Source organism: Cynoglossus semilaevis, chromosome 17 (genome assembly GCF_000523025.1).
Source record: "Cynoglossus semilaevis isolate Cse_v1.0 chromosome 17, Cse_v1.0, whole genome shotgun sequence".
Lineage (NCBI taxonomy): Eukaryota > Metazoa > Chordata > Actinopteri > Pleuronectiformes > Cynoglossidae > Cynoglossus > Cynoglossus semilaevis.
In genome coordinates, this window is record NC_024323.1 from 790,768 (window position 1) to 803,354 (window position 12,587).

Here is a 12,587-nt window from a genome sequence, read left to right on the forward strand (position 1 = left end):
TTTGGAAATGTTTTGAAAGGTAGTTCCTAAATAAATAAAAAAATACAGTACAGTACTGTGGAACCTCGAGATAGGAGTATTTCCGAGATACAAGTATTCCGAGATATGAGCAACCGAGAAAATGTTTGCGTTGAGATACGAGTAAAGATCTTAGATACAAGCACGCGTACAGACGCATACAGACGCTGACGCTAGGTGGCCCGAGCCGCTTCACTGGTTCTCTTCACACGTTCGCCGACTTCCGTACGCATCTCCTGCGAGTCTTCCGTATTGTGTTGGCGTTATCTACGTGATTTTCTCTCTATTTTGTGTATTATTTTTCATAATAGTGATTAGTCCTAAGATAGTGAGCAGTAAGGATGGTAGTGAGAAGAAGAAACGCATGATGACCATGGAAATAAAGCATGGAATTGTCGATAAATATGAGCGTGATGCCCGCTAAAGAAAGAATACAAATTGAAAAAAGTTAGGTTAGTGTGCCGCCATTAGCCGCCACTGTATCGTCTGTCTCGAAGGCCACGGCCGTCATCGACTACGACCTCAGATCAGGCGAGACGACCCGCTGAACTCAAGCATATCACTAGGCGAAGGAAAAGAAACTAACCAGGATTCCCTCAGTAACGGCAGGCGAAGAGGGAAGAGCCCATCGCGAATTCCCGCCTGTCTGGCGATCGAGGGAAATGTGGCGTACGGGAGGCCTACCCCGCACGGCTTGGCGCCCACATTTTATTTTATATCACAGGAATCCTTATATACCGTACTATAATTTTTTTTTGGTGTGTTTTTTCCATTGTTATTAGCAAGGGAGTTTTTAGGGAGTTTTTTAGAGGGCTGGAACAGATTAATTTTTTTTCTGTTATTTCTTATGGGAAAAAATGATTTGAGATACGAGCACCTGGAGTTACGAGCTTGGTCCTGGGACGGGTTATGCTCGTATCTCGAGGTTCCACTGTACGCGCACTCAGGCAGGGTTGCTGAATTGATTGTTTTGACATTTAAGGTATTGAATCAAATGAAAAAACAGCCATATTATTTCATTTTCCTTACTTTCAATACTTTACCTTAATAGGTAAAGTATTGAGAACAAGAAAGTAGGCTGGTTTGTGCCAGTGTGTGTGTGTGTGTATGGTTGCGTGCAGCAATGTGCTTAATGTGGAGACATCGTGAGACAGTTAAGTTTTGTTGTTTTTTTCTGCAAAACTTAACAAGGGTCAACAACTGCCTACGCTACTTAAACTAAATAAAATCACCAATAAACTGTGATCCCACTGCTCCTGATCCCCTCAGCCACAAACATTGAATTTCAGTCTACTCTCCCTCTTCTATGGCAGAATAAAACAGTAAATACAGGGGGCCCTCGGTTTACAGCGCCCTCTACCTACAGCATTTTGTCGTCATGTTGCCTTCCCCCATCAATGTATTAGGAAAGTCTTGTTCCATCATTCAGATGTACAGCGTTAAAAGTCAGCTGGAGTAGACAAATACGTAGACACACGATACAATGCGGTGATTCGCCTGTCGTACGCCATACATGTACAACATTCACTTTCATTCATTTGCGTTGTTTGTTTGGGACCTTTTTTTCTCCTTCGTGTGAACTAAGATAAATGGCATGTAAAAATCATGCAATAAGGTTAAAATGCTAAAATGCTAAAATGCATTTTTTGCGCCATCTATTGGGGAAATGTTGGTATTGCAGGGGGAAATTCAAAAATATCATGATAATAAAAATTAATAATACAGTGGAACCTCAAGATACGAGCATAATCCGTCGCAGGGCCGAGCTCGTAACTCGGGGTGCTCGTATCTCGAATATTTTTTTTTTCCCATAAGAAATAAATATATATAAAAATGTATCCATTCCAGCTGCTTATTAGTGCTAATAACAATGGGGAAAAAACATGTTGTAATGCTATAGAGACATACACACACAAAAAACTGTAGTATATAAGGATTCCTGTGATATAAAATAAAATGTGGTTTTAATTATCAGTTCTTACCTTCGAGACAGACGATACAGTAGCGGCTAATGACGGCATGTGGCAGAGGGAGAAAGGGTTAGGGAAGAGAATTGGCCCGTACGTAGACACTTGATTCCGTACCGTAATTTACTACACCTACACTACGTACATAAACTTTTTTTTTTTTTTTTTACTTTAGGATGGCACATATCGTGGATGTACTGCGATCATATATGCATGCTCGATCACTCACATGGGCACCGTGCTCTTATTTATTGACACACTACCATCCTTACCACTCACTTTCGTAGGACGCGTGGGCTGCTCCGAGTGCTCGGCCACCTAGCGTCGGCATCTGTAAGCGTGCTCGTACCTCAAGCAAAGATTTACTCGAAGGCATGCTCGTATCTCAAAATACTTGTATGTTGAAGCACTTATATCTCGAGGTTCAACAGTATAATTTGTTTGGCGGGCCAGATTAAAAAGCTGGGCCACATCAGGCTGCCGGGCCTTAGTTTGCCCATGCCTGGGCTAGACCTAAGCAAAAGCACATTGGGTCTTGAGCGTATGATCTACTTATAAGCTGAATGTGGTCTTGTCTTTAATTACGACAATACTGCGCCAACGTTTAATGGTCCGGACGATTTTTTTTCCATTAATGCATTAAATTGTAATGGCATTCAAGTTGAATTCTGCAGAACAAAACCATATAAACAACCCAACTTAAATTCAAAAAGTTTCTATTTTGTGATTTATATTTTAAGTGCAACATTGTACAACTATTTAATTGTGACAAGTACACCTCGTGCAGGCTGCTTTATTCCCCAATCCAGGTAACGAACTTTATAATGCAGATCAAGTGCAGTTGCGATGAGTGCAGGGGATCGGAATAGATCTCAGTGAACCATGTGCTGACAGACTCAACCTCTTAATGTACAATGTAAAATGGGAAATAAAAATATATAAATATATATAAATAATGATATGTATTTTTAGTCGTGGGGTGCTAGCTTCCTCCACCGAAACTACTTTAATTGGATAAACGGTTTCACTTAACTCTAAGCAGCCGCAGGCCTTCACAGTAAAAACTGTGGGAAAGGAAATAAAGCACAGGTGTCAATGTTGAAACTAATTACTGAGACTCTTAGATCAAACAACGATGCTATTAAACATTTAATAGGAGCAGCTGCACTATTTCCTAACGTCTGATATGAAAAGGCCCCAGACAAATAATTCACAGAAAAACGTTGAAATGGTTAACTACCGCTTAGGGATTGCAGGAAAGGGTACAGATTCTTCGGGGGAGAAAAAAAAATAGGATCAGTTAATGTCCACTTTGTAAGCCTTTCTAGGAATGTGTTTTGACTTAGCAGCAACTGTGCTTTAGCCTTTGGCGAACTCCTATTAAAAGGCCCATGCTTCTAATAAAAAGGAATGGGAAGAGATCTGGCGCAACATTGAAGTGGTTGTTTTGAATGTCAAAGCTCCAATACACAGTCACAGTTAGCCGAATTTAGATTTATGATACATATGCATACATATATACATACATATATATATATACATACATATATGTATGTATATATATATGTATATACATACATATATGTATATATGTATGACACCTTCGGTGTTGTTGACTGTGTTCAATGACATAATACTTAACAAAAGTATTTATTCTGTTTATATTCTCTTTATTGCTGTCTGTTTGTCAAAGCCTGATTAATATAATTATCTGTTGGCCCAACAAGTCTACATCACGCATGGGCAAACTAAGGCCTAGGGGCCGGATGTGGCCCGTTCAGGTTTTCTAATCCAGCCCGCCAAACGTTTCCAAATTATATAATTCTTTATATTATGCAATACCCTCGTTTCCCCAATAGATAATGTAGAAAATGATAAAAAGCATTTTAGCAATTTAGCCTTTATGCATGACTTTTTCCATGTCATTTATCTTGGTTCACGGACGCTCCATCTATTGCCCCCCCCCTAGTGGCCCACGAGTCAAAAGGTTTGCCCACGCCTGGTCTACATTCTGTGATGAAAAGTTATAGTGTTAAGAGTGAACATCCAATTGCAAATTAATGAGATTTCATTTCAATTTCAATGTTAAAAACAACATTTACTATTTACTATAAATATAACTTTGGATATATTTTTGCCAATGCACCAATGCAGAACGAATCTCCGCACACTTGTTTACCTGCATTTCATCCATAACTGTGCCTTCTTGTGGCCCTGCAGGAGTTTGCGGTGCTGACCAAAGAGCTAAATCTTTGCCGGGAACAGTTGCTGGAAAGAGAGGAAGAAATAGCTGAGCTAAAGGCAGAACGTAACAACACAAGGGTCAGTACACTCATAGACTGATATTACATTACAGTAAGTCTTTGTGTGTATTTTGTTGTCGAATAACGTTGGACTATTTCTTTGAAAACATTTCGTAAAAACTTTCAGCTGCTGCTGGAGCACCTAGAGTGCCTGGTGTCCCGTCACGAGCGTAGCCTGAGGATGACCGTGGTAAAGAGACAGGCACAGTCCCCTGCAGGTGTTTCCAGTGAAGTGGAGGTCCTTAAAGCCCTCAAGTCTTTGTTTGAGCACCACAAAGCCCTGGACGAGAAAGTGCGGGAAAGGCTGCGGGTGGCTTTGGAGAGAGTTGCCGCCCTGGAAGAAGAACTGCAGTCCTCCTCGCAAGAGGTGAGGCCTAGGTTTTTTAAGCTGTTGTTGTTGTTGTTGTTGTTATTGTTGTTGTTGTTGTTGTTGTTGTTGTTGTTCTACAGCCGGATATCTATTCATCTTCTGCCTCCATGTTGTTCTAGGTAGTATCATTAAGAGAACAAATCAAACGACGGCAGCAAGGATTAGACAACAACAAAGAGGTAATGATAATCGCCTACTCCAGAGGTTCGCAAATGTTTTACAAGAGACTGGCAAAAAAAAAAAAAAAAAAAAACGGTGTAAAATGAATATCTGATAAAAAAATATTGTAAAAGAGATCGACCGTAATTTCCAGACTATAAGCCGCTACTTCTTTCGCACACATTGAACCCTAAGGCTTAAACAATGATATGGCTAATTTATGGATTTTTATGTAAACAGCCGTGTTCCAGGCAAAAGCAAAAGTGAAAAAAAAAAATCTTTCTCTGCCAGCCGTGTTCCAGGCAAAAACAAAAGTGAAACAACAAAAAAAAAATCTTTCTCTGTAAATATCCCATGTTACAACGGGGACCTATATATTTACAATTATTTTTTTCTTCTTCTTTTTAAATTTAGTGGATGCGACTTATATTCAGGTGTGCTCAATAGTCCAGAAATTACGGTATATTTTTAATTCTCGCTCTCTTGTCTCTTGCTTTTGCCCATCTCTAAGAACAATACATGTGTTTTTTTTTTTTGGTTGAGAGGTTGCGAAAATCTCCTAATGACCCAAAAAAGAAAATATGTTTTTGGGAAAAAAATTAAAATGAGCAATAATTGTGTGGTAAATGGTATGACTAGAGTGAAGTACTCCTTATGTTATCATACGTGTCATTAACACCTCACTAATCAGTTTGAATGCATTATCTTTATTTAGCAGCTTCCCAACGGACCATCCTCCATCTTTGATGATGGCGAAGTCGACCGCCAGAGAGAGGGAGAGATAGAGCGACAGAGGTTGGAGCTGGGGCAGCTGAAAGAACGACTCGCTCTCATGTGTAGACAGGTAACCTGTAGACCATGACCTGAAACAAAGGAATCTTCGAAACACAATTCAGGAAATGCCCTTTGTCCTTTTGTCAGGTGGGAGAAATCGAGGAGCAGCTGACATCAGCCAGGAGGGAGCTGGCTCGCTCGGAAGAGGCCAATCAGAAACTACAGAGGGATGTCAAAGAGGTGAGTCAGTAACAGCTGTCTGTTTCTTCACATCTTTATTATATTTTACTTGAATTGATTCCCAAAACTTTTTTGGCTTCTGACCCAATTTTAACATCATTTTGTCATACTGAGTAGCCAGATTAGTGCACAAAGTGACACTTTATTTTCCTTGATCACATGCAAATTTAAAAGTCGAAATTGCCTTTACAAAATAGTAGCACCTTAGTTTTCAAACTTTATTTATTCCAGAAGGCCATTCGTGAACCGAAAAAGTTTGTAAAATGAAACAATTTTCCCCATAGGAATCACGGTAAAATGGATTATTCCGTTCCTTGACCCAGGAAGATTGCTTCTTCAAATAACTTTTTCAACAGTATTTTTTTAAACATATTTTTACAAGAAACCAATACAAATAATTAGATCTTACAAAAAAATGATAAACACGGCTGAATATGAATCAAAGTAATTGATTGGAAAAGTAATTTTATTCATCCTTACTGGTGCTGAGGAGTCGTGATTGCGTGTTCGCTTAGCTTTCTCCCAAATTATTGTCTCCGAAATACTGTCGTGATATTGTTGAACAACCATCATTTTAAATATATAAATTATATTTATATATATATTTATTATAAGGTAATTAAACACTTTTTAAGCTCCCGCAGCACAGACAAAATGGACAAAAGGAGCAGATAGATGAAGCGTTCGCGAGAACGAAGATAAATGACATGTAAGTCATGGGTAAAGACTAAAATGCTAAAATGCTTTTTTTTCTACGCCATCTATTGGGGAAACGTGGGTATCGCAGGGAAAAGGCAGAAGTATAATGATAATAGAAATAAATTATATGATTTGGAAAAGTTTGGTTTGGGCCTGCTTAAAAAGCTGAATGGGCCTTAGTTTGCCCATGCCTGTTCTAGCTACCTGCTGATCGAGAAAATAACGTTAATGTTAGTTTGTGTCTTTGACATTTCATTTATGGATCACTTCCTTGAGATATGCTATGTTTTTGTGTGTCTCACAGGCCCTGTGTCAAAGGGAAGACATGGAGGAAAGAATCACCACGTTGGAACGCAGGTCTGTTCAGCACCTCTCAAAAAAATTGTCTCGTTTCGGGGGGCCCACACTTTTTTTTCAAATCACCAGGCTAAAAAAAAAAATCTACCTACATTAAAAACATCAAATGGCTTAAACAATGATGCGGCTGATGCGGCTTTTTACGGTCTAACAAAGTTCATACCGCTAGCAATCCATAACTTTTCTGGCAAATGTGCGTGGGGCTCAGACAGAACGGTAGCGAAAGTTAAGCGCAGTTTGAACCCTGTCATGTTGAAGCGTGAGTTGGTTATACAGGGAGAGCTGTTAAAACACTGTTTATGTTATGTTGTGCTCGGTGTGGCTGATAATAAAGACCCCAACTTCCCTGTTTCTGTTTACCTCTGCTGACGACAAGCGCAAAGTGAAGGGAGTTAGCCCCGGAGCTAATGTTAGCTTCGACCCTAGGGCAGATCGCTAGGTCTCCCCTGTGCATTCCAACTACGGTCGAGGCGCCGAAGCAGGAAAGAGCTAACGCGTATCCAGCTGTGTTACAGGCACTGTTTGGAAATAGTATTTATTTAATTAAAAGTGAAAAAAAAATTCTGTGTAAATATCCCATGTTACAACATGGACATCTGCTGCTTATAGAGTGCGGCCTATATATGTACAATAGTCAGAATAGTCAAAATGAGGGTATATATTTACTCATATACTGCATTAAATGTATGAATGTCTATGGTACAATATAATTAAATCCTCACAGTATATGGTCACTAAACACACTAGAATTACATTTATGTTTTTATTTATTTATTTATTTTTAATTGTATTTGCTCATGATCTACTAGCACACCCTTCACAATCTATGTTAGACCCCAATCTACTAATTAGGCAGCCCTGGTCTTGATCTTAGAAGACACTCTATTCACATTCTAATTTCTCTTTTGGTTGGTTGGCAGGTACCTGAGTGCCCAGAGGGAGGCGACATCACTCCATGACATAAAAGATAAACTGGAGAACGAGTTGGCCAGCAAAGAATCTCTGTACAGACAGGTAAGAAATGTCTGTCAATGCCATATTTACTACTACTTTTGGGTGGCATCTTGGCCACATTTCCCATTTGAAAAACATAGTTCCTGCCAGTAATAGTCCCGTGTGCTGCCATTTGACAATCTTAATGCGATTTGATCCCGTTTCGCTGCAGAGTGAAGAGAAAAACCGTCAGTTTCAGGAGCGTCTTGACGATGCCAAACAGAAGCTGCAGCAAACCCTGCAAAGAGCAGAGACCCTGCCAGAGATCGAGGCGCAGCTTGCCCAGAGGGTGGCAGCGCTGAACAAGGTGTGTATTTATGTTGCAGCGTTCGCTTGGTCTGGTGGAAGAAATTCTGGGATGCAATTAACTTAAATATATATATATATATATATATACATATATGTATATATATATGTATACATATATATACATATAGATACATACATATATGTATACATATATATACATATATATATATAAAGAAATAAATGATGAACATTTGATGAACATTTGACATCAAAGGAACACTGCTATGAAATTCCAACCTAATTTGTTGCAATTTTGGATTTAGCTGTAATTCGACAAAGAACTCGTAGTCGCAGTCACAGTCCCAGCACCTCAACTCAAATCTTTTTAAAAGTGTGCACTTTCAATGGACGCGGCCAAAGGGTTAAGATGGCAAGAAGCAAAATGTTTGCTTACTCCAACTCTTTTCATCCTCCACTTGGGCTTCACCAGATACTGTAATTTCTTTGCTATTATTATTTACTACATAGTTTTACTTTAATTACCTCATAAATATTTACTTAGTATTTCTGCAAGCCAGCAACGGTGTGTGAATGTTTCGCAGCCAGTGTTCCTGTGCCAACTGTTTGCAAGTGTGGGCCTGCTGTGTGGTTGCGTGTTTGTGTGCATTTTGTGTTTACTTATACTGTACCTGTGTGACATGAGACGCAGCGCTTGACAAACACAACCGGTAGTTCTTTGGCAAATGATGAAAGCAGAGGGCTGGGAAATTTTTCTTTTCTTTTTTTTTTTTTTTTTTACCATGAATAGATTCAATTCCAACTCGATTGCATTCCATTTATACCTAGTTCTTTTGAAAAATGCTGCACATGTTTATGTTCATCCTAGTTATGACAAAGATGGTCGAAGTGGCAATACAGGATTTATGCCGATCTGTTCGGGCATGTAGCAGCTGTAATTGGTAAACGCAGTAAAAGTAAAAGTTTTTTTGTATCGATTAAGCTTTTTTTTTTTTCTTTTTTTCCCCCACTTTCCCTGTTTCTGTCTTTACTTTACTTAGGCAGAGGAGCGTCATGGCAATTTCGAGGAGCGACTACGACAGATGGAGTCGCAACTGGAGGAGAAGAACCAGGAGTTACAAAGAGTGAGTCAGTCCTCCTCTTGTGTATCTATTTCTCTCTTTTTCTGTCCGTTTATTTATTTTTTTTCTCCTTTCCCATATGTTTTTTTTTTGTGAGCACCAAGAAACATTTTACCATAAACTCAACTATATCGCGGCTCTCCTTTCGCTCCCTCAGTACATTGCAGATTGTTCTTTCCAATCTTGCGAGAGTGCCTCTATACCGCGGTGAATCTTTTTTATTTTTAATATTTTCATTATTTTTGTGATGAGAGTGCCTCTATACCGCGGTAAATCATTTTTATTTTTAATAGTTTCATTATTTTTGTGATTTAAAAACATTTTCTTACCTAAACAAATTGGAATATACGTAGCAAAAAATAAACTAAAAAAAAAAAAAAGCATGCTCTTCTGTTCCTGGCGCTGATTGGCTCATGCATTGTAGCATCTCTTTCTGTCTGGTCCGCCACTCCTTTACTTCGTTAAATAGTACGTTGCTGTAAAGTTTGTGCTCTTGTGTTCGGTGAAAGTTGATCCTAATTCAACGCCCTCCTAAACGCACTGATCATCAACTCCCGTTTCGGTTTTTAAGCCCAAACGGGGACGCTGACACAGATGACAGTTAACAGCCTTTTGTTTTTGTTTACAATAATGTGCGCTCCTGCGCTTTCATATACAGTCCGTCCATATATATACGAAAATAATATTATAACTATCTTGGTCTTTGAATGCAACTACCGCGATAGGAGAGGGACCACCGTATTTGCCAAATTCAGAGGGACATTTTTTTTTTCTCCAATCTGTTCCTGTTTACCTTCTTCTCATCCCCCTCTCTATCTCCCCCTCAGGCAAGGCAGAGGGAGAGAATGAATGACGAACACAACAAGCGCCTCTCCGACACGGTGGACAAGTTGCTGTCCGAGTCTAACGAGAGACTGCAGCTTCACCTTAAGGAGAGAATGGCAGCATTGGAAGAGAAGGTGATCCAGCGCACAATCAATGATGTGGTTTTTCACCTGGTCAAACTGTGGGGTAGTAGGAGTTTTTAACCATAGAAAGTGAAATATATCTGTTAAATAATTGTTCTACGGAGCAAAGTTTGAGGACGCCGTAAGAGGCTTAGAGCACCTCTGTGCTTTCTTCTTCTACGACGAATGAAGAAGCATGTCAGAGATTATGGCCCAAGCCCAGAAATTAGCTACGAGAACAAAACAGCGATCTCATTCAACTATTTTTGTTTTACTCAACATGCTAACATGTTTACAATTGTTTTATACCTTAGCACGTTTAAACTCTGTGATGATCTGTGTAAGTCTGCACTCAGATTCACTGTTCGGTACAGAAACGAAATAAAATGGCTTCTTCTTTATTATTTTTATTACTTAATGAAGGAATTGCACCTGTTTCCTTCCTGCAGAATGCTTTATCAGAAGAACTGTCCAACATGAAGAAACTTCAGGACGACCTCTTAGCCAACAAGGTAACTGGAACTCTGGGGCTATATTCGGACTTGGTACGACATACACAGTCTCTCTTTTTCACTGTCTCTTTCTGGCCCTTGCCTCTTAGGACCAACTGATAGCAGAGCTGGAGAGGCTTCAGTTGGAGTTAGATCAGCTGAGAGCCAGGCCTGGAGGCTCGTATTCCAGGTGAAGTACCAATAGCACACACATACCTAGCATTTTCCAGTCGCACTTTTTTTTTCATTCTTTGGCTGGGTTTGCGACTTATACTCAGGTGCGAGGCCACTCTAGACACGAGTACCAGTATCTGCTCCTCCTGCACCACGGAAAATGAACATTTTTGTAATTTTCACACTGACAGCCACTAGTGGGCACTCTAGGTTTGTGTACCAGTATCTGCTATTCCTGTACCACTGAAAATTTACTTGTTCGTTATTTTTTACACTGACTGCCGCTAGAGGGCACTCTAGCTGGCTGGTGCAACTTATCCGGAGTATAATCATATATACATATATATACGCATATATAATCATATATGCACTAAATAAACATATGTACTATTGTAGCAATATAAATTGATCCCTACATTATTCTCTTCATTTTGAATACTTCGTTAACTTCACCTGTACTATATCTGGAGGTGCAGGTAGTTTATTTCAAGATTCAAAAATTCCAAAAAAAAACCAGGACAGAAGCATAGGCGAAGTCGAGCAGAGCTGAGCTGAGAACACGAAACAGAGTTGAGCACAGCAACAGACTTGCTCAGGAACCGACCAGGAACAGCTACAACAAAAAGCTCGACACAACGCTGGCACGAACGATACAGCGCTCACAGAGACAGCGCGCACACACGGAGACAGTCACTTAATTAATGATCCCACAAGGCCAGAGTGAGGGAGAGAGGTATATATACAGGGAGCACCAGGTGACATAAGTAGCTAATTGCAGACACAGGTCAGTGTGATAACAAATTACCCCACACAGCAGACAGCAGGAACAGACAGACCTGACAGTACCCCCCTCCTAATGGACGTCCTCTGGACGTCCAAAAGCCTACTACCAACTCTCTGGGTTGAGTGTATAAAATCGCCATCATTATCTGACCTAGTATTTCCTTTGTCTTACCCCAAACTCTCCTCAGTCGCTCGTTGCCAGGCAGCGCTCTGGAGTTGCGGTATTCCCATGGTGGCGGTTCCCTCCCGTCGGGTTCCACCACTCACCTGGATCCCTTTGGCAATGCGTCTACTGGCGGAGTGGTTAGGAGAAGTCACAGAGCTCGCTGGAGCTCTGCCCGAGAAGACTCAACCAAGGTGAGTTGTTGATGTTCGTCTTAAATGAACCACAAAAGCGCAGCCAAGCGGAAGCCATTGAAAATTTCCGTTTCGGGCAAAAAGCCTGCTGATGTTTGGATGGTATTTGCAAAGTTCCAGTAGCTGGAGTGGCAAGCTGGTGTGGCATCCTAGCTTTCAGTTTTCAAAACTGACCATGAGAATAAAGAAATAAATTGTGTGTGTATATATAATACTGAATTTTTGCATCCCTCTAAGTGGCGCTTTTGGCTCGACCCTATGATTAAGAATCATTTTAAACGATCACACCATAATTACAAGTACCATAATTTTGAGACTTTTGAGCGCACCTGAATATAAGCTGCACCCACTAAATTTAAAAAGGAAAAATGATTGTACATACAGTATATAAGCCACATTTCTCTTTAAGTTTTAACAGCTCTTGTAAAAGCAGCAGAAATGCAAAACAAAAACTTTTCCAAGGTTTTCTGATAAAACCCAGGAAACATGCTAAAGAATGTGAGCAGGCTTGGCTTGGTCCAGTGGTTCCTAATTATTTTCTGTCATGACCCCCCGCCCCCAGGGGAC

At 40.1% G+C, this 12,587-nt stretch overlaps 1 protein-coding gene across 2 annotated transcripts in view; it reads left to right on the forward strand.

Moving 5' to 3' along the window:
• The window catches only part of ppfia3 (PTPRF interacting protein alpha 3), a 35,242-nt gene that overhangs the window by 3,421 nt on the left and 19,234 nt on the right, over positions 1–12,587 (forward strand). For both annotated transcript variants that reach the window (XM_008329175.2, XM_008329176.3), the window contains exons 2-14: positions 4,206–4,307; positions 4,416–4,655; positions 4,778–4,837; positions 5,533–5,661; positions 5,739–5,831; positions 6,835–6,887; positions 7,808–7,901; positions 8,053–8,187; positions 9,188–9,271; positions 10,096–10,227; positions 10,665–10,727; positions 10,817–10,896; positions 11,852–12,020. In XM_008329175.2, the coding sequence (XP_008327397.1) occupies positions 4,206–4,307; positions 4,416–4,655; positions 4,778–4,837; positions 5,533–5,661; positions 5,739–5,831; positions 6,835–6,887; positions 7,808–7,901; positions 8,053–8,187; positions 9,188–9,271; positions 10,096–10,227; positions 10,665–10,727; positions 10,817–10,896; positions 11,852–12,020 (1,434 nt within the window). The remainder of the gene's footprint in view (positions 1–4,205; positions 4,308–4,415; positions 4,656–4,777; positions 4,838–5,532; positions 5,662–5,738; positions 5,832–6,834; positions 6,888–7,807; positions 7,902–8,052; positions 8,188–9,187; positions 9,272–10,095; positions 10,228–10,664; positions 10,728–10,816; positions 10,897–11,851; positions 12,021–12,587) is intronic.